Source organism: Amblyomma maculatum, chromosome 3, assembly GCF_055883805.1.
Source record: "Amblyomma maculatum isolate TAMU_Amacu chromosome 3, ASM5588380v1, whole genome shotgun sequence".
Taxonomy (NCBI): domain Eukaryota; kingdom Metazoa; phylum Arthropoda; class Arachnida; order Ixodida; family Ixodidae; genus Amblyomma; species Amblyomma maculatum.
In genome coordinates this window covers 128900532-128922518 of record NC_139346.1, presented here as the reverse complement: position 1 = coordinate 128922518, position 21987 = coordinate 128900532, and the positions used below count along the sequence as shown (strand labels likewise).

Below are 21987 nucleotides of genomic sequence, written 5' to 3'. Positions count from 1 at the left end.
AAAACCAACGTCGAGAGCGACGCAGATATCACTGTGTCTTAGAGACCAGAAATGTTTCTTTTAAATGGTAGCCAATGTTAAAGGCTCTTCAAAGCATCATCATAAACGAGGGTCACATACGTCAGAACTGGGTGGTGTTGGGGCGAAGTAACAGCAAGCAACAAACAACCTAAGATGAGAAAAGCACAATCTGAGCACGGCACAGCATGTAAACTTGTGCATCTACCGATGGCTAAATCGGTACCGAGATCTGCAAGAGCAACCCCTTCATCCACATGTGTAGACAATAGTCGCATTCTGCCTTCCACCTGCGAACTCCCGAGAAACGCAAAAAATGTAAATGGCACTGCCACGTTTCGTCAGCGCGACTTCGTCCAAGGGCAGGACAGTCACAACACATGACTGGCCGCCATTCTACTGCAGGTACAGAGCTGCGCATTTGAAAGGAGCTATAAGAGTCGCTGGCGATGCGACCACTAGACGGGGACCCCTTGTCTCAGCTTGCGCGCCTCCGCGCTGTGCGGGCGAAGGCAGATGATGAGCCGCTGAAAGAGGATGAAAAAACAGTGTTCAGAACGTGAACGGAAAACCGTTTTCTTACCTCATCAGATCAGCAATGCAGACGTTTTCATTTTTGCACATTCTCCAGAACATCCGCCTTCACATTGGAGAAGCTGAACAGATCTGTGTCTAGGCCCACTCGTCTAATTCGGGGAACGAGGCGGCTCACACTCAAGCCCGAGGTACCGTGGATCGGGCAGTGAGCGCGCCCTGCAACACAAATTCAACGAGGGACGCGTCATTTCATTTCATGGCAACACTCATCACTTTAAGCTGGAGAGGGATCTATCTGTGGTGGATATTCCCGCTAAAGCAGTCACCTGGCGCCGCTTGTCTCCGAGATGGAGATACCTCACGCAAGCGGGAAATCCGTCGGACCAATGCTGCAGATTCTGTAATGACATAGGTACTCTAAGACATATCCTCTGGGAGTGCAGCCACTGCCCGGGCTACAATTTATTCAAGGACGCCGAAGCATGAGAGACCGTGCTTTATAGTGAAGACACGACAACACAGGCCAACAATGTCCACCTGGATGCTGAAGCGGCAAACCGCTTCGTCTACTAACCCCTGCCCCTTAGGGTGACATCGGGCTCCCTGGACGCCTGCGACGGTACCAGAACTCCTGTGTCACCCATTCCGTATAATAAAAGCTTTCGCCATCCCCTAGGCTGCAGAGGCAAACGTATTCTCCTCCGTAAATATGCTTATGCGTCAATAAGATGTGCATCTAGACATAAGTTCATGAAAGCAGCAATAATCATCTCGTGGCTGTAGCGATCTCGAGCTAACAGTAACTTACCTGCCGGAAGGTACCTTTGGTTTTCAGGAAGGCGATGATGATGTAGCCGGGAACAAAACACATGGAAGAAGCAGTGAGCAGCCACCCAACAGATATGGACCAAGCGGGAAACTTGTAGTCTTCCCACTCGAGCGCCTTGTAGCGGAGCACAGCAAACAGGAACATCGTCTGCCGACCAAGCGCGAAAATTGACCCTCCTGCCGGCCTGTGGGCATCACAAGCTCAGGAAGCAGTAAAGAATGTTTACTCACAAAAAGAAACAAGGGACTTATATAACTCCAGCACATGCGCCAGTAGATACCCGGGAGGTGACCAAGCATTTCCTTGACGTGTTGCGAAAACCTGTTAGCACCTGAAACATGCAAACAACAGCGGCATTTCGGTCACTGCTGTGTCAGTCTAGATATAGTATGTCAAAAAGACGCAGCCCAGTCACACCTCACGCGACTAATGTATAATATGCAGTATGGTCGACAGTGAGCTGCTGTGAAATGCCCGTGTTTATGAATATTCGCCAAATTCTGAAGCATGTTTTGTCATCAATTATGCTTCTGCGATACCATGCGCCTACCTGAAAGAGCATTGAACGTGGGCTTAATTTCAGTACACAGTCCTGTCGGCGTAGCTGCCCGCTCATAGCCCAGTCTTTGTCCTGCGAAAGTTTAGTAGTTGACAGGAAGATCTGACCAGTGTTCCAAACGAAAGTCTGCCTTCTAGAACTTTGCGTAGCTATAGAGGTAAACTGTTCACACCTACTGTTAAGCGCGGTATAACTAATAGGACACTAAGGTAACGTTTTTCGCATTTCGCTCACGTTTTCGAAATTCGTTAGTTCGGTATTTTGTGCCTTGTTCACTGCTCGTCTGTAGTAGAACACGCAATTACTGTTGAAGTATGGCGGAGAAAACGTATTTTCGACGCACTGATTCGAGCCGACTTATCTCCTGGGATGTCATAGAAGACACAAGACGCAAACCATGACATAAAACGGATTCCGTGATTTCTGGCCCGCGGTCAATGATACCGTTTAGCAGCAGCCGTAATGAGAGCTACCGACACCAGAGGCGTCGCTGTGCCGCTTCGTTGCACCAGCCATGTGCACCTTTTCCCGAACTCCACAACGAAGCTCTCGAAGCGGACGTCGCACGTCACTTCCGCGACCTCTGCTCCACGAAGAGTGTGATGCATTTGCGGCTAAGGCGACTGCTCTAATAGGATATTAAGAGCGCCTAAGCGGTGATGAGGTTGTCGACAGCAAGCAAATCGGCCGGTGATGTCGCCTAAATAGCCATGCCACCGTCTCTACTGATGAGTGGCGACAGGTTAAACATAATAAGCGTCGAACAATGCGTTGTGGGAGAAGGATAAAAAAGAATAGCAGAAAATCTTACGTGCATTATTTGTAACATGCAGTTGTAAGTTGTAGTTCTTATTATTATAACCAACCTATCTGCCTGTGAAGAAATTACTCATTTAGTTTTTACCTATCGCCGTCGCTGGTCCGCAGGACGTATGCAAAGTTGGACTACACGTTATCCAAACATTCATACGAAGGACAGTTCTCTGTGAAGTAAGAATTACGTTGCATATCGAGACTATGACAGAACTGCAAGCATTCAAAATTTAGAATAAATTGAGTTACCTCTGCAGAATTCCATGTGTGATGTACATCACTGCGGGATATGGGGCAGAGAGCTTTACTTCTAGCAAAAACATTCTGAACGCTTACGCGGTAATCACTAGTTGCAAACGAAACTGCTACACTATATGAAAATCGACCATGGTAAAGCGCAGTTACGTAACAAAGCGAAAATCGCGCGTAATTTTCAGCGTTTTGCGTGGTGTAGCTGTTCGCGCATTCGCATGACCCTCCCGAGGACGAAATCCCAGCTGTTGGCATCTTTTCTTCTCTTGTCTCCTCTCGTTTGTTTTTGAGTAAGTAGACAAGACATTTACGGCTTATAACACTTTGTTATTCCTTTTTTTTTGCCCTGTCACTAACCAGAGCCACCAAGTAATAAAGGGTCGGTCATAGTTTTGGTTGTAGATCGAGGCAGGGCAAAAACATTGCAAGTGTTCAACGCTGCAGAACCTAATATTGAGCGAATCTTTAGCTTAGGGTGACCGAACCTTCTTCTTCTCTTTTTCCTCTTCCTCAGCCCACATATAAAACCCCGCTTTAACCAAGCCGCATGAACGTGCCTTAGTGGCCTATAGGGGTAAAGTGATTGCCAGGGTCCTAGCAGGCTGATTCAGACATAACGGTCCTATGTGAAACGAGAGACCCGAGTAGGCAGTTCCTGCCAGTCCACACCCTAGTGTCACGTGCGGTATGACGTCTTAGCGTCACGTGGGTAAGACGTGGCTACCGGCCACGCTACACCGAAGGCTCGAAACCTAGAGTAGTATTACTTACGCAATAAAAAAAAGTTCAAGGGCACTTTGGCTGGCTAAATTTCTTCAAGTCGAAAGCCTTCCCCGCCAAGCTGCTTAAATATTGACTGTGAGAGCGTTTGTGATCAACGCCCGTGTGCTGTGCGATGTCAGTGCACGTTAAAGAACCCCAGGTGGTCGAAATTTTCGGAGTCCTCCACTACGGCGTCTCTTATAGCCTGAGTCGCTTTGGGACGTTAAAACCCCAAAACCAAACCAAACCAAACCAGAATTGTGACAGATACTCCGCCTTTTCTTTGATGTCAACCAATTTTAAAAGCTGCTGATGCCTGTTGTTGGCGTTGTTGTGGCTGTAGGAAGAAGGAAAAGAAAATACACGGGCCGACTACTGGCTCTGTAGCTAAGTCACTTCCGCTGCCTCGTGCGGACAGAAGAGAAAATAGAGGAGAAAGAAAAAGAAGAAGGAGAGAAAGACGCGTCGCAATAACAGCCGTCGTCCATCACCTAAGCGGTGGCGGGTGCGATGACGGCCTACAAAAGATAAAAATTCGGTGGCATGCTAGGCCCCGCCGCAAGCAGCGTTGACCTACCATCCCAGCCCCGTAGGGCGAGGAACTGCCACCCTTCACCACCCTTCACCACCTCAAGTCCCCGCTGATACCTGTTGTACTCCGTCTATGTCTATATATGCTCTGTGGTGCGGCTGTCGAGGAAGCGCCAAATGAAAGGCGCCGCACGGACGCCTGGATCGAACGCTCGGCGGGTTCAGCATCGTATATGAGTGGTTGGTTGGTTGTACAACTTTTAATTCCATCGGAAACGGGGAGTCGTGCGCCCGCGGATTAGAGGCTGGCAGGTAGCCCTTGGCTTGTTGCGGCGGCCTCTTCCGCCAGATGGACGGTGCGGTGCTGGATCGCAGGGTCCGCGCTTCGCAGCAGGGTATCCCAGGCTTCTCTACTTGTAATGTTTTGTCCTATTCCTGGAGACTGTGGGCACTCCCAAATTATGGGGTCGAGGGTCCCTCTCGCCCCACAGTGTTTGCAGAGATCATTGTCCCTAAGGTCTGGTAGCGCGTGAAACGCCCAGACCGGGTTCATGAACGTATTAGTTTGTATCTGCCTCCACGCGACAGCTTCTGTATTATTTAGTCTAACATATGACGGGGGTACCAGTCTACGTCCCAATTTATAATGGTCGATGATTTCCCCGTAATTTTGCAGACACTCGTCGTATGCCCAGTGTTCGGGGGGCTCGACGGCTACCCGGAAGTAGAGAGCTCGGGCTAGCTCGTGAGCCGCCTCGTTACCAGGGACGGCAGCGTGAGCGGGTGTCCAAATTAACTGAGTTTTCCTATTTGTCGTTCTTTCGGTGAGGATTTTGGCCGCCTCCGGCGATATCCTCCCCTTCTCAAACATTTTGAATGGCAGTTTTGCTGTCGCTAATTACGAACTTGGCTTCTGTTCCTACTCAAGCTAGCGCTATTGCAACTTGCTCCGCAGTCTCTGTGTTGCGGCCTCTGATGGCTGCCCCGGATGCCGGTGCCCCTCGGCCATCGAATACCGAAGCTGCCGCCGCACCTGTTGTGCCACTTGCCGCATCGACATAGACTACTTCCTTTGCTCCCATGTCTTGAACCGTCGCTCTAGAGCTTCGGCTCGTTTGGCCCTTCTTTCGATATTAAATTGTGGATGCATATTCCTATTGAAAGGGGGCATTCCTGATTTCACTATTAATTGTGACTTTTTTTAGAACTCCTGTGTCTGGGTTCAGGCCTACTTTTGCAAGGATCACGCTGACCGTCTCGGTCGTGCTTGGTCTCTCTAATTGGGAGACTCGCACTGCCTCCGCCAATTCTGCCCACGTGTTATGCACCCGGAGTTCGAGCAGTCGTCGCTCGAGGTAACCATGGGCAGTCCTAGCGCCTTCTTAACGCATCTTCGAATCAGGCAGTCTAACTTCTCTTTTTCGCCGGCCTTGATGTCCGGGTAGGGCGTGGCGTAACTGATTCTGCTTATTAAGTATGCCTGGATTAGTTTTAGTAAATTTCTCTCGTTGAGGCCTCTTCCTTTAGTGGCGACCCTCCTCCAGAGCCCGAGGGTTTGCATCCCGTGACTTTCTAATTTTTTCAGGACCTCTCCGTTATGGCCGTGGGATTGAATGACCATCCCCAAAATCCTGATCTGATCTGCTTTTGGCACCGGTTTGCCCTCCCCCTGATTATGAAACTCCCCGCTATTCTTGCAGCGGAGGTACTTTGGGTTATAAACGAACAACTCAGATTTATGCGGGGAGCACGAAAGTCCGCTTTTAGCCGCGTAATCGACAATGATGTCGGTCGCTGCTTGCAGGCGTTGCTCCGTACTCGCATCGCCCCCATGGTTAATCCGGAGGTTAATATCGTCTGCATACATGCTAAAATTTAGCCCCTTGATTTGGTTAAGTTTACCCGGGAGGCCTCTCATTGCCACGTTGAATAGGAAAGGCGATAGCACTGAGCCCTGCAGTGTGCCTTTGTTTCCTAACTCTATCGTAGGAGATTCTAAATTTTGAAATATCATGCAGGCCTTTCTGCCCGATAAGAAGTCTTTTATGTAGTTGTACGTTCTCTCCCCTACTCCGAGCACTTCGATCCCTTCGAGGATAGCCTCATGCCTGACATTGTCGAAGGTCTTGGTGAGGTCTAGGCCCAGGATCAGTTTGGCGTCTCTCGATCGCGAGTCTATGATATCATGCTTTAGGCGGAGAATTACGTCCTGCGTGCACAAGTGTGGTCGGAAACCAACCATTTCGTGCGGCCACAGGTTGTTTTGCTCCATGAAGCAAGTTAATCTCGTCTGTATTACGTGCTCCAGCAACTTCCCTACGTATGATGTTAGGGAAATCGGTCTCAAATTTTCCAATTGCGGGGTTTTTTCCGGTTTGGGTATTAGTATTATGTTTGCCGTTTTCCACTGATCTGGCAACTGGCTCGTTTCCCAAACTTTTCCAATGAATTCCGTTAGAAACCAGTGCCACTGGGTGCCAGCGCTCCAGCGCCATACCTGATTATGGTCCCAGTATGACGCTGGACACTGGGCGCACTGGGACGCGGCATACTGGGACGCTCCGCACTGGCGGCACTGTTCGCCCGGAGAAAAAAAAAAGGCGTGGGATAAAAATTGAAAGTAAAGAGTAACGAAACAAGTTAGGTACATAAAAAACCTAAAAAAGTAAAAAAAAAAATAAAAAAATAGTGCACTAAGCGCGCCTCGAACCAAGTGTCTAGGCACATTTAACCACGAGCTCAGCACGCTAACCACTCAGCCACTTTTTTTTTCTTTATTTCCTGGCTTTGGTTCATACCATTTCACAAGAACACAACACGAATAGCACAAACCAAAGTACATATTGGAAGGTCATCATCAGCCAATGTCAGGCTGGCTTCGTCTTTGTTTTGCTGTCGTTGCGGGAGTTTTAATGTACTCAGCCACTTTTTTTTCTATTGCCTGCTTAGACATACATCGCTACCCCACAAAAGTGAAGGGGCACTTGAGAAGAATGTACATAGCGTCGGTATGGGCTAAAACTTCCAGCCAAACCTTGACTGATGTAAAGAGGCTAAAAACTCTTCATGTGCATAAGGGGCTCAATTCTCGATACCCATTCGGGCACCGGGTACACATTCTTGTGGGTTGCCACGAACGTCGCAACGGATTCGCAGAAGTACTGGCCTTGCATCAATGTCGGCGTGTCGCGCTGTCATGCAGGCTTTCCATATACAGTGCAATCCCATCAGCATTACTGCGTCATAAGGGACGCCTTCATCATTTTCCACAGCTAGGAAACGAATTCCTCGGGGGTCTAGTGGCAGGTCTTTTTTCAGTGTTCTTTGCAGTATGTCCCAAAAGGACACGCCACCCAAACACTCCAAGAAGACGTGCTCGACGGTTTCGGCCTTTCTGCATAAAAAGCAATGCACACCCCAGGGAACGTACAGTCCCTTTTCCTCCATCCAGGTTTTTACCCCTAAGGTTCCGGTGTACAGCCTAAAGAAAAAGGACTTTGCGCCTGGAGCCACATGCATTCTCTTTACGCGCTTTAAAACGTCGCTAACGGGATTGGCAGTACATGGTGCGATACAGTGGTACAGGAAAAACTACGTCTGCAAGGTCCTTGTACAACTTTTTGAGCTTTACTACAGCTAAATAACCGCGTGAGAATCGCGCACTTAGGAAATTACAGGCCGCCACGACCTCCTTGAGAAAACCAACAACACGTCCTGTTATGTATTCGGTAGAAACAACAAATTCGGGTAGAAGTTTGCTTAATCTGATCTGTAACACAGTGCGTAAAAAAAGGTCCTTCACGCCTCGAAGGAAGCAGAAACGATTAACTACCTGCCGCAGGTATAAATGCGACAAGCCAAGGCCTCCATTACCAACACTACGGAAGAGGTTTGTACGGCTTGTCCTCTCCCATACCGACCCCCACACAAAGACAGCGAATATGCGGTGAAACCTTTGCACATTAGCGCGCGATCCGTGCAGAAAGCTTAGCACATACCACAATATACTAACAAAAAACACATTGCACACAGTGCTGCGTGCGAACATGGACAAGTCCCAACCTTTCACCCTCTCCGTCCTATCACGCATTTCCCCAACTTGATTCCGCCAGTAGGGCTCACTGTCGCGGTAAAACTCTAACGGAGCGCCTTGGTACATCGCGGGTGTACTAAGCCATTGCATGTTGGCGAAAGTACCAGGGGTCTCTGGCCAAGTACCATGCCAAAATCCAAGGCACTTAGCCCATTTGACAGCACTACCGCTGGCAGCACAGAAACGCTTCACAATATCCACAGTTTTCAAAATGCTCTCATAGTCAACGCAGAAAACCGCAACGTCGTCGGCATATGCAAGGAGTTTGAACTCGGCTTGCTGTAGTTTGAAGCCTTTGATATAGCAAGTCCCGATGATACTGACGCAAAGGGGCTTTATGTACATATCAAAGAGTAGAGGCGAGAGGGGGCAACCCTGGCGCACAGATTGTTGCACCTCGATGCGCGCTCCCACCGACTTATTTATTATTAGCCGCGTCGTGCAACCACTGTACGCCATTTTGACACCCTCTGTGATGACTGTTCCAACGTTTACATGTTGCAAAATGGTAAACAGAATTTCATGTGGCACTCGATCGAACGCTTTCTCTAAATCGAGCTATAGCATTGCGACGCGCATGTGTAGAGCATCGCAGCAATCCAGCACGCATCTCGCCGTGTGGATGTTTGTGAATATTGATCGGTCTCTGATACCGCACGTCTGATGTGGTCCAACTATATCCTTCATAACCGTTTGAAGTCTTTTAGCGAGTACTTTCATGCATATCTTATAACCAAGATTGGTTAAGCTAATAGGACGTTAGGCAGTTACTTGCCTTAATGCAGCTCGATCATCTGTTTTGGGGATCAGAACTGTATGAGTGGACAGGAATGAAGGCGGTAGACGCTTTCGTTCGTAAGCATCATCTAAAACTCGAACCAATATAGGCGCTAGTTCCTGCTTAAAAGCTTTGTAAAAATCGGCGCTTAATCCATCTGGCCCCGGGAATTTCCCTCGTGTTAAATCGTCAATTGCCAACTCTATTTCATCGGCTGTAATCGGGCGCTCTAACCTATCTTTTGAGTTGTCATCAATTCTGGGCACCAGTTCAGGAATTCTGCCTTGAAGCTGTTTGAGTCGACCCCGCTACGCATGAATAAGGCTGTATAGAAAAGTGGGAAAGCGTGCTCGATGTCGTTTTTTCCTTTTACAATAATTCCGTCCTGCTCAATTTCAGAAATCATGTTCTTGCTGGCCCATTTGCGTTCCATTGCCAGGGTCCTTTTAGTTGGGGCCTCACCGGTTATCACTTTATCTGCTCTTGCTCGAACCCCTCGGCCACGCCGAGAACTGGATTTTTTTGAAACATTTCTGCATTTTATGTCATGATCCGCATTTATAAGGTTGGGACTTCATGTTTCGCAGTCTATAGGCCATTGCTACCGCTCTAACAATTGCAACTTCTTGATCATTTTAGCTTGCTGTCTGCTCTCACGACTTGCAACTAATGTTCTGGGTGCCTATGCGCGCAATTTTGTGCACTGGAATCATTTTAACATGTGGAGTTTGACATCGCTGGCAAATTTACCAACGCCGGCTCTTGGGTGGTGCTCTGGTCCCGTGGGCGTAATTTTCGCTGAACACGGAGTTTTAGTAGAAGCCTTCAAAAAAAAAAAGTGCGACCAAGCTTCAATACCGGCAAGCGCCGCAGCGATGACCCTAATTGCGTGTGACTAAACCTTATTTGTATGTAAACATTGCGGAAAGCATTGCGATGACCGAGGGCTCGGCTGCTTGATACGCAGAGTAAGAAGGGGCGCAAAAGCTTCAGAAACACGCCAAATATTATGTAATTCAAGCGCTGTATGTTGTTGCTTTTTCTCTCCTGGGCCCATCGCTCGGTAAACAACTGTCTTCCTGGTTTTAGTTTTTATTTCTGCTGTTTATAGGGGGTATTCACATGACGTCACAGCTGACGTCAGTATGCAGCCGACGCCATCTTTGCGTCCTGTTTTGACTAGCACCAGTACGAGGCGGTGGTTAGGTTAGCTCTTCGTGCGCGTCCGTTTGCTCTGTCACTCTGCTTCATGCCAGCACCGTTGTTAGGAAAACTCAATCGGTATCATGAGTGACAGTTCGATTTATCAGAAAGTGGGCGCAATGTGGACAGAGACCTGTACGAAACAAAACTTTGGTACCAACCCGTGTGCAGTCGATATGCGCAACTGCACGGTAAGCGTCGGCCTGTCATCATCATCATCATCAGCCTGATTATACCCACTGCAGGGCGAAGGCCTCTCCCATATCTCTCCACTTAACCCTGTGCCCACGCATAAATATGTTCGACATTCATGAATTCCTTGTCTTACGGACGAGCTTCGTCACAAGGAACCAATCGCAAGCCTACTGACCGCTCGGAGAACGCAACTACGCTACAAGCGGCTGGGTTAAGAGCCGCTGTTGAAGCAGACGAACTCTCTTTGTGCAATTACGTGCGTGCCGTCCATTGTTCATACCAACTAAACCGCTGAGTTTTTGTAGCTGATATTCTGCATAGAAATGGCGTTTAGTAGTCAGTATCTTTTATACAAAACTTATTTGGTGTACCTGCCTCAATCGATCAGAAGTAGGATGTTTGCATTGCCTGTGGCGGTGAGGAAGCAAAAGAAACAGCTGCCACACGCCACAGCGATGACACCGGTAGCGCCACCTCGTTGCCTTGCGGGCTCGAAAACGTTTTGCAACAAAACTCTTGAAATACAGCGCAGTTTTGACCAATAAATTTGTTTATAAAGTTCTTCAAACTTTCTGCAAAACAACTCTGCCCGCCTACGTTCCTTCGCCGAATCTGCATGCGGTCTGCTTTGATTAGCAGCCGACATAGACGATCACGATGCGAACACCCGACTTCTTCTGATCGAATGAGGCAAGTACGGCAGCACAAAGTTTAGCGAGTCCTCTTTGAAGGATTTTATTGCAACAAAACACGACGAGGAGGTGTTGGCGGCGCGCTGAATGCATGCGCATGACTGCAAGCGATACATTGCCGCGCTGCTCTTTTACTGGAAATGTGTCTTCCGAGTGCGTGAAGAACAGTCGTGCACAGATAGTGACAAGAGCAGGCTGCTAGGGCACATCCGGAAGATTCCAGTTCAGCCCATTTTGACATATATTTCTCATATTCCATGATAATTATGCGGTTGAGCCGTGCCAGCCATACGTGGCGTCGCATCTCGGTGAAGTGTCTCGTTCGGGTGGAGTGGTTCGTGTGTACTTCCGGAACCTTAAAATGCCGAGGTCTTCCGCGCAGCTCTTCAGCTTCCGTTGTTTACACTGTGCACGCATCTATTAAAGTCTACGATAGCTAAATAAACAACATATAGCTGCGAGTGCCACTGCTTGTAGGTCCGCACGACAGCACTTGATACGTACGTTCGCCCTATTCGTTCCGTGGACACAAAAATGGCCGACTGCGCCTCAATTACCCACAATGCACCGCGCACAGCGCGTCAGTGAATACCCCCTATACTGGGGCCATGGTGCAGGCTATGCTCGCCTGCGATTGAGCCCGCATTGAACATTTTGGCAGTAATCATTGTGTTAGAGTGCCCTTAAGATCAGCTGTGTAGTTGGTTATGTATGGTAGCCCACATTATTCAATTCCAGGTTTAGTTGTGCGTTAATCCTCAGTGTGTCATGAGATCGAGGCGCGGCGGTCGTTGTCTCTCTCGAAACGCTCGAAACGACCTATCGGAACATGGAAACTCTAGAAAAAAGATACTGCCTTTGTTTTCTTACAAATGCGCAACGACTTCGCAGCAAAAAGCGCTTGCTTGAACCATATTTTTCATATGCCCCCGATGGTCGATTGAAAGTACGCTGTTGCCCTGTTGGCCCCTGAGGGATGCCACTCCGGCTGACGCCGCAGGCCGCACCGGCTATACTGGGGCACTGGGACCAGTGCGGCCCCAGCGCACATACAGTGCTTCTCCCAGTGTATCGCGGATGCCAGCACCCAGCGTCAAAAGTCTAATCCCAGCGTTTTTCTCCCATCGCACCAGTGCAGCCAGTGTCTTCCCGTTACTGCTCCAGTGAATATCGCAGACCTCCAGCGTGCCCAGCAGATCCAGTGCAAAACCAGCGCGAAAAGATTACTGGTTTCGCACTGGAGACGCTGGTTTTTGCAATAGGGATCGTCCAGATTGCTTAGCATTTTATTGGTGATCCCATCGGGGCTCGGGGCTGATTTAGTTTTTAGACTTACAATTTCCGCCCTTACCTCTGCCTCCGTGATGGGGGCGTCAAGCGCCTCGTTGGGCGTGCCACCGTAGCTCGGGTGTGGGGAACGCTGGTGGTCTGCAACATACGTTTTTACTAGCTTATTCATAAACGCCGCATCGTCTCCTTCAAAGGCGTGTCTGACTTTTGCCAATCTTATTCCCGATTGAGTTTTTGAATTTGTGGGGTCCAGCAGATGCCGGAGCATACCCCACGTTTTGGAGAGATTCATGCCTCCCTCCATTTCGTCGCATCTGCTGAGCCAGTTTTGTTCGCACAATTTGATCGCGTAGCTTTCAATTTCCTTGTTATGCCTCGCGATTCGTCTTCTAATATTCTTGTTCCACTTTTGTTCCTTCAGCCTGCGTTCCATGCTTTTTTTAGCGTCCCACATGTGGAGCAGGCGGCTATCTGCTATACAGGAGTGTCGTCTCCTACCTGCGTCTTTGTCGCCTCACCTACGTGGCGTTTGAGTGCCTCCGTTCATTCCTCAATGTTCCCAATCCGTTCCAATTGTGCGGTTGCCCTGATTTCTCTAAATTGATCCCATTCCGTAAAGGCCGGTTGGCACGCCCTGTGCGTCTTGACGCCCCCTTTGAGGACCGAAACGACAATGTAATGGTCGCTGCCAAAATTTTGCTCAGAATTTTGCCAGTCTAAACCCTGTAAGTTTTTTGAAAATGTCAGGTCTGGGGATGTGTCCGCGCATATGCTGTTACCCGTCCTCGTTGGATGATCGGAATCCGTATGGAGGGTGAGACCTAGTTCGTGCGTGTCCTCCCATAGCTGCCTACCTTTGGTGTCCTGTATAGCATAACCCCATTCTTGATGTCTGGCGTTAAAGCCACCAACGCTCAGCAAGGGATTATTTCCGGCCTTCTTGATGGCTTTGCGCATAAGGGCCCTAAATCTAATTTTCTTTTGCTTGGGTAAGCTATAAATGTTAAGAAGGAATAGACTGGAATCCTTCTTTCGTCCCGTTAATATCTCGAGAAATACGTTCTCGATATCTCTCGAATTCAAATCGTGTTCTATCACCGCTACATTGCGCTTGACAAAGGTCGCCACCGTCGATTTCACGCCTCTATCGCTGTTGAACACCTGGTATTCCATTAGTTTGGCTTCCTTCCCTGTTTTGTGAAGGGCGATTGCGAGGGGGGTCTCAGTTATGAGTGGAAGGTATTGCTGCAGTAGCGCTCTCTTGCGCTGGAAGCCGCGACAGTTCCACTGCCAAATTTGGTTTTCATTTACGCTCCTGGCCATTTTGTAGCTGGGTTAGGGTTCGCTCGACATTCTGCTGCCACGTGTTGACGGCTATGAGCTCGGTTCGAACTCTGTGCACTTCCCCTGCAGGTGCCTGTACCTGGCTCTGATTTTGGTTAATGAATTGGGTCATTTGGCTCATGAATGAATTCAATTTTTCGTCAAGGCTATTTTCGAGTGCTTGGAATGGGTCTGTTTCATTAATTTTGCGCTTCACCGGGGGCGGGCGAGACGCCTCAGTCGCCATTTGCTCATCCCCTTTCGCCGGTGGCGCCGCTTGTGGTTGGGCGACTGGCTGAGCAGGTGGCAGCTGCTTCGCGGGAGTGGGAGGCCCTTGCTTTTCCGTATGCTGTTTCGAATTTTGATTTTGCGTTAGCTTTTTAATCACCTCCTTAAGCTCCTCAATTTCGTTTTTAAGAATTTCGACTTCCTCGTCTTCCTTATTTCTCCTAGGTTTAGCCTGGGAGGCCCCGCTCTTGAAGCTTACATTTTTCCGGTCTCCGTTGGTGTTCCGCTTGGTCCGTGGGTTGGCCGCGTCCCTCGAACTCGAGCGTCTCCGGGACCCAGACCTGGAGCGTCCCATGGAGCGAGAACTGGAACGCCCTCACTGCTGCGGTGGCGTCTCGTTGGCGGTAGATTAACCTTGGGAAGGAGTCTTCTCTAACGCGGAAGTCTCCTCCTCCTTGTTTGACTTTCGGTCGCCCTATGTTGCCGTCATGCGCTGGCTTCTCCTTGATTTTTCGCTCCCATTGCTTCTTCTTCACCTCGTACGGAGTCCTGTATAAGTTCCTTACATTTTCGGTCCCCAAGCAGGTGGCCCTTGCCGCATAGCTGGCACTTTGCCTCGCACTGGTGACCTTGCGGTGGCCTCTCCATTCCTCAGCTTCTGCACTTGAGGTTGCTCGGGTCCGGACAGACGTCCTCCCTGTGACCGAGTCTTCCGCAGGCATTGCATACTTCATATTTTTTGCGGTAAAGTTGACACCGCTGCGCCATCGGAGTCAGGCGAACCCATCGTGGTACTTCTCTCTCTTCAAAGAGAATTAGTACAGTTTTGGAATTTTTGCCGAGTCTCCGCACACCCAAAACTGGCGGGCTGCCGTGGATTCTGAGCCTCTCCATGATGATCTAGTCGGTATAAGTAAGTGGTATGTCATGTACCACGCCTTTGCCGCAATCTTCCGGCGTCGCCACATAGGCAGTCAATTCGATCTTCTGCCCCTCGAACACGAGGTGGGTTAGGCTCGCGTAGCGTCTCTTCCTTTCGGCGCTTGTAGTTGCCACGAGGATCGAGTGCTGCTTAATATTCGTCGAGATGACGTCCTCCCCGGCCTCACCCGGGTAGATACCAGCTGCCACGATTATTGTGTCAGCCAAGATTGCGTTGCCAAACTTGAGCAGACGCAGGAGGCCGCCACGTGGCCTCAAAATGATCTTCTCGGCGCCATCGGGTAGGAGAGCATGCTGCTTTTCCATCGATTTCACAGCCATTGTTCTTCCAGCATGCTTCTCAGCAGCTCGCTGCTTCTCAACCTGTTGCACGGTCTTCTCGAGTGGCATATATCTCTTCTTCTTGGTGGTATACCATTGGCCAGGCACTTGAAATTTTTCCGGATCTACCGGCGTTCCTTCGACAATTTTCATTTTTTTTTAGCTTTAGTCAGCTTCACGAGGCTAGGGGTGGGTCCCCGACGGGGCCGCCGGAATCCTAGGGTGCCGCGAGACGCTAGGCCACGTTAGGCCTAGCTTCAGCACGTAGTCCACCGAACAAAAGTCCGAAAAAATCGAAAACATAGTCCCACCTCGGAAAAACTAGTATTCCTGTGGTCCTCTTGATGCGTTCCGTCGATTCGACACAAAATTCAAAAACGCCGAGCCGATGAATTGCCCAAAGTAACCGAAATTGGCGGAGCCCATGAAAGGCACATCCGCTCGATTCAGAAAATCCCGTATATGCGTGAATCTCGTGGGGACGTCATCAACAGGCAGGACGTTATGACGGGATGTGACGTCATTATCACTTCCGGTTATTAGATATGACCCTATGTGACGTTATGATGACGTCACATCGGGTCATGACGTCAGGTCCGATGACATCACCATGTGACGGCTATGAATGTCTCGAAACGTCTAACCATTACTATTGGTTAGTGATAGTTAACCATGACTCGGAGACTACTGGAACACCAGAACAACTTGCGAAGTGTCAAGGACAAAACATGTCTGGCCTCACGTTGCCATTCATGTGAAACAATGAAGAAGGATAAGTGCACTCCTATGTTTGACCAGGTTAGGATTTTGTATCTCCGCAAAGAAAAGATGACGAGAGAGATAGTTGAATTACATTTTATTTCAACGGACATAAAGTGTGTCAGCAAGACTTCTCTTGCTCTTTCAAGCAAAGAGCTGCCTTTTGTGAGTGACGTTTTGTGCAGCAGGTGAACCCAGTGGTTGTTTCACATGATTGTTTCGTTTTCGTCATGTTTGTTTTTACCTGGGCCTTGGAGTAAAGACTTAGGCATAGTTATGAGTCAGCGCTTGCACTGTGGCTTCCTTTTATCTTGTCCTTTGTCTTCTTGTTCGCGCTGTATAAATTGATAAATAATGTGTACAAACTTGCCCAACAAAGTATATTGGTAAGCCATATTTCTCTCCCCATGCCTGCCATAGAGGGCGCCACGTTCCCACAAATGCTTGGTGTCACCTCAACTACGTCCGCAAAACAAGACATCTTCTCTGGAAATGGGTGACGACAAAGTAGTGCGCAAAGGGAGTACACTCAAGCAGAATTGCTACGGCGACGAATAGGAGGCTTGTTGAGTGGTGGAGAGTAGTTCGGCTGTTCTGACTGGGCCGTGTGTGTTGTTGTGTGGGCGCATATCGACACGCAAGGGTGGGCCGCTTTCTTTGTTTATTTCCTTTGCTCTGTGTCTTTCTCTCCCAAATCAAATTAAGCCAAATTTTTTCCTCTTTACGTCTGAGGCACCAACTCGGGACACGAATCCGGTGTTCACCTGCTACAAAGGGTCTAGCCAACTTTACTATCATCAAGTCCAAATATTCGATACTTCAAGACCACCTCGCCGATTTGGTGCAGTGGTCACGGCACTCGGCTACTGTTCCCAAGGATGCGGGGTCGAATCCCGGCCTTGACGGCCGCTTTTCGATGGAGGCGAAAAGCAAGGCGCCCGTGTGCGGTGCGATGTCAGTGCACGTTAAAAAAAACCCAGTTGGAAAAACGTTTCGGAGTCCTGCACTACGGCGTCTCTCATAGCCTGAGTCGGTTTGGGGCGTTAAACCCCACAAACCAAATCAAACCTCGAGACCAATGAGCGCCTTTGCACTGGCTGGCAAATTCTTTACTTTGCTAACTCGGCGCTCGTGGTCGAACGAACATTTTGGTTTCCGATATTACTCGTTATGACCTTACACAATAGCGCCGTCATAGGCGCAACCTCCTACGAGAATGCCGATCGCTTTTGTGTATGCACGGAACGTGGGGTAGCACGCATTTGCTTTCCAGCAGTTGAATAACCTTCTTGTAGCAAAGATTAGACCGCAAATTTTTTAGTCATCGAGAAGCAAAGACACCTAGACAACATGGCTTCCCTTAACAACTAAATGGTACAAATTGGCACTTTGTGGTACTTGCAATTTCATAGTGCTTTTTTCTAGAGGACTATTTTCAAGACGTATATCAGCCCCTCACTTGATTCTATAAGGAATTATGGAGACACCTAAGATCTACCGTCTATACTTCGTCTCATAAGATATCTGCCGCACTGCGAAAGGCAGAGGAGCGCTTGCAATTGTGCTTCCAAGTGCCTCTCCTCCCTGCGCGCTATAATAGAGAACTGTGATCCTACTGTCACATCCGCCGATTCGGGGGGCGAGAGGCGCATAGAAGCACAATTGCTTATTGTAGTGCGCGTGATCCTGATTGGACTGGGGTGCCTCTGCCTTTCGCAGGGCTGCAAAGATCTTGTGAGACGAAGTATAGTCTACGACGCGATAGCATTAATGCCCAGGAACAATTTTGTTTAACTTTAGGCTTTTTGTTCTCTGTATTTTTCTTTTTCTAAATTTAAAAATTTTTTATACACCGATACTTAGCATCAGCCAACATTGGTTTTTCAATCTGAGCAGTTTGACACCTTTGGCATGTCTCACATTTTTCAATTATTTCATTGTAGATCAATTTTTTATATCATCAATAAATAGAATCAATTTCATTAACTTGTCATCGCCTATCATACGCCAATCTATCGTCAATCCCTAGATCTCCAAATTACCATGATACACCTTTTTACGCAGGCCGCGATTATTTTCCATGCGCGGTGCTGTGTACTACTACTACCACTACTACTACTACTACTACTACTACTACTACTACTACTACTACTACTACTACTACTACTACTACTACTACTACTACTACTACTATTACTACTACTACTACTACTACTACTACTACTACTACTACTACCACCATCACCACCACCCCTACAACCCCGATGACTTTTCAACCGAACGAGCTTTATAAGCTATCGCTAAACGATTTCGCGAAGATGATCAAAGTATCGGAAATTGTTTTAAGGCAGAGACTTGGGCAAGTCAGTAGAGAGGTGTTCAGGAAGCTAACGTCATGTACTGTCTCGAGCAATGCATTGCGATCTGTTTCCTTCTTAAATAGAAACAAAATTGTACTCTCTGAGGATATAGGTAGTGTTACCACAAAGTAACCATCAGTGTAATAAAATAAAAGGGAAGTAGCGCCTTCTGTTTACACAGTGTAAATTGTGCGGTTTCGCTTGTTTCCGGGAGCGGAATGTGAAAATGCATTCGGCTTTTTGAAGTTATACTTGTTAATATAAAATAACGATGTTTCAGAAACAGGACGGTACTTACCGTAGAACCAGCATACAACCATAGATTCGACGAAAACTATGAACAAGACTCCCGTGGCTGTTGCGTATGTGTCCAACAGGCTGACGATGTAGTTGCCTCCCTGCAAAATGAGAAAAACAATTTTTATGCGAAGTATACGGTTATGAACATGTCAGTGTGCTTCTATCGGTATAAAGTAGCAATTACATCATTAGGTTACAAAGGAACTGCGCCGTATTTTTACGTCTAGAAAAGATGCCTAGCGTGTGTTTCAGAGTAATTTAATAGGTGGAGGCTCTTCACTCTAAAACGGATAACCAGCTAAGTCATTGTAGTCAGTTAGCAATGCCTAGTCCGCTGCCGGTGTGGGCTTGTGAATTCTCTAAATACTGATATAAACACGGCACTGCATCCCTAAGCATGTATTAAAGATTCTGATTTTCGTATGGTAACATCGGAATCGTAGCCAGGAAAAGCCTTCCAGCTTCCCCCTTCCTCACACGACATCCTTGGCAATAAATACTGAATGAATGAATGGATGAATGAACGAACGAACGAACGAACGAACGAAAGAACGAATGTTCCAATGAGTGACTCAATGAAAATGAACGAAGGAACGAGTCGCATTTTTATGGAGGCGAAACGCATGTTGCCCGTATAATACACTTTGAGATGCCAGTGCATGTTCAAGAACTTCATGTGGCCGAAATTAACCACAAAATCAACAACCTCTCCCCCTCTCATAGTCTAAGCCACTATGTGACGCTATGTCCCGTAAAGTTGGCTGTAGTCCGCTCGCGTGCTCGGACCAATAGGCGCCGATTGCGGTTCCTGGAATTAGTTCCATAGTTATGCTTTGTTCTATGCATTACAATTAGGTATAAATGCAAAATGAGCTTCAAGACCTGCGCCTTTACGAATCTCACATCGGTCCATCCGGCCGCCGCTTCCAAAAGTGTCATATGTATTAGAACCCTTACAGCTGGAATGATTACACAACATTTGTAGATTTATAATTGAGGGGAGACTTTAGCTGCGCGTTTACAGATTTGATGGGATAGGGTTGAATTGCCTTCCGTCTGCAGTTTCCTTACGAATTCGGTTTGACTACAACTACTTTGCTAGTCAGCTATCCAATCTTTTCTTAGAATGTACCTCTATTATCTCCCACACACACTCATTACCACGCAGTCGTAAGCTGCCTAATTATGTGACACACGACCAGACATAGATACGTATGAATCATCGCCTTAACGAAGCCGCATGCGCGTGGCTGTGAGGTGTAAGAGTATAGTGCGTCTCAATCATTGCGAAGGTTCCTGGAAAGTTTCAGTCCCCTCTCAACCTCCCGTCTCTGTAGTAAAGCCGTTCGCAGCCTGTTAGCAAATCAGAACACGGTCAAGTGAAGATAATTTTATTAACGAATGACCTAAGCGCATATCACTGCCGGCTATCTCATTCCCGCATTGTTTCCCTCACCCCACCAACAACGCCGAATTTCGAACAGAGATACTCTTTTAATGCTGCCGGGATAAAAAGAATACATGCATCACTTGCCGCTTACTATAAAACCTCAAAATGCCGAATTAAAACAGAATAGTAATTCGAGCCAGTCAGCAAGCTAACAAGCATACATTTCAAATTAACTCAAGTCTAGAGATGCAGACAGTTTATTCCTGAAAAGCGTTTCACTGTTTAGACCACCTAGTTGCGTCCAGTTCTTTTAACTGTTCGGGACAGAGGCTGTGTACCCCTATACACGACAGGGTGCATTTCTCAGGGAAAGCATAGACCAGACCACGTTAAATTATGTCACGTCACGTGAAATTATGTGCGCTCTTCCGTTAACCTAATATGCAGATAACAATAACAAATCTTTTGAACGATCGGTTTTGATGCCCGTTTGCACGCACGCACACACGTAACTCACATACATGAAGATACGCAGATAAAGAACAGTGTTTAAGCGAACACTTTCAAACATTAGCAACAATCCTGTTGCAAAAATGTGAACATTTTGAATTAAACGCTCAGCCGCAGCGGATGCGAGTGATGGCGAAAATCAAGGCGGCCATCCAGCTACAAATGGATAGAATGTAATAATTAACATTTCAACCATGAAAGCCTGGAGGCAGTGAGGGTCTGAAGCCATGATAAGCCACGGTAAGCCATGCAAGGCGCTGAAGCGCAGAAAAATGGTACTCTTGACTCTTTCAGTTCGGGAAACCGGGCCCTCCATTCTAGACGAGACCTGAACGCGGCACCTTAGTCAAGCAGAAAATCCATAGCAAAGAGGAGGTTCGCTGGTGTCGTGTTGTACTTCAGGTGGGGCACGAAACTGGAACTGCCTGTTGTAGTCCATTAAAACTCACGTCTGAAGAAATACGACCACATTTTAAACAAAATTCAATGAACCTCACAAGGCAGGTAGTCAGAGCAATGCTACAGATTTGTGAGTGTCTTTGTGTTGCGCTATTAATCTTTCCTTTATCTGCCTGCTGTACTTTTTCAAGGCATCACAATGATTTATTACCACGTCGTCTATCAAAGAGCAATCATTCATTAATGAAAATCAACCAATAAAAACGGATTTCTGTTACTATTGGTCTTAAATTAAAGAAAGAAAGAAAGAAAGAGAGAAAGAGGAAACAAATAAGTAATTAAATAAATAAGGAACGAAATACGCTATAAATATTTACGAACGATTTGGCGTGGTTAGGCCCAGCGTGAAATAGGTGGGCCTAAGGGACACATCGAGTGTCCCTTTGGTTTCGGTTTTGGTTCAGGCTCAGTTTTCAAGATCAAACCAGCTTCTGGCAAAGATCGGCGATCGCTGGTTGGAGCAACGGTAAATATGCGGTGTGATAGCAGTGTGCTCTAGATTCATTGCAAACGGATACAGGTTGGTGAAGATTGCGACATGTCAAAGGGAATGCATTAGACTGACAGTTTAGTGCGGCTGCGGTAGTGGCGCGACTTATCTATTCGCCCCACCGCGCGGTAGACACCTACTCACTGCCAAATAATGTTTTATTATCTTTCTATGCTCATTGGCTACAATAATGTCGAGAGGAAATGTTCGCAGGAAATCATCGCACGAACTGAGAGCTAATAAAAAAATATGTCTCTGTACTTGAACTCGAGCCACTATCCCTCCGATCCCCAGGCGAGCGCGCAAACTACTACTTTTCAAGGCTTGTGAGAAACCGAAGGTAAATTCCCTTT

At 47.7% G+C, this 21987-nt stretch overlaps 1 protein-coding gene across 1 annotated transcript in view; it reads right to left on the bottom strand.

Moving 5' to 3' along the window:
• Nucleotides 1–476: 476 nt before the first annotated feature.
• Nucleotides 477–21987, bottom strand: part of SerT (Serotonin transporter) — an 81129-nt gene continuing 59618 nt past the window's right edge. Inside the window, exons 10-13 of the mRNA XM_084596897.1 lie at nucleotides 18784–18883; nucleotides 1615–1715; nucleotides 1364–1531; nucleotides 477–545 (exon numbers count right to left, since the gene is read on the bottom strand). Coding sequence (XP_084453023.1) covers nucleotides 477–545; nucleotides 1364–1531; nucleotides 1615–1715; nucleotides 18784–18883 — 438 coding nt within the window. The remainder of the gene's footprint in view (nucleotides 546–1363; nucleotides 1532–1614; nucleotides 1716–18783; nucleotides 18884–21987) is intronic.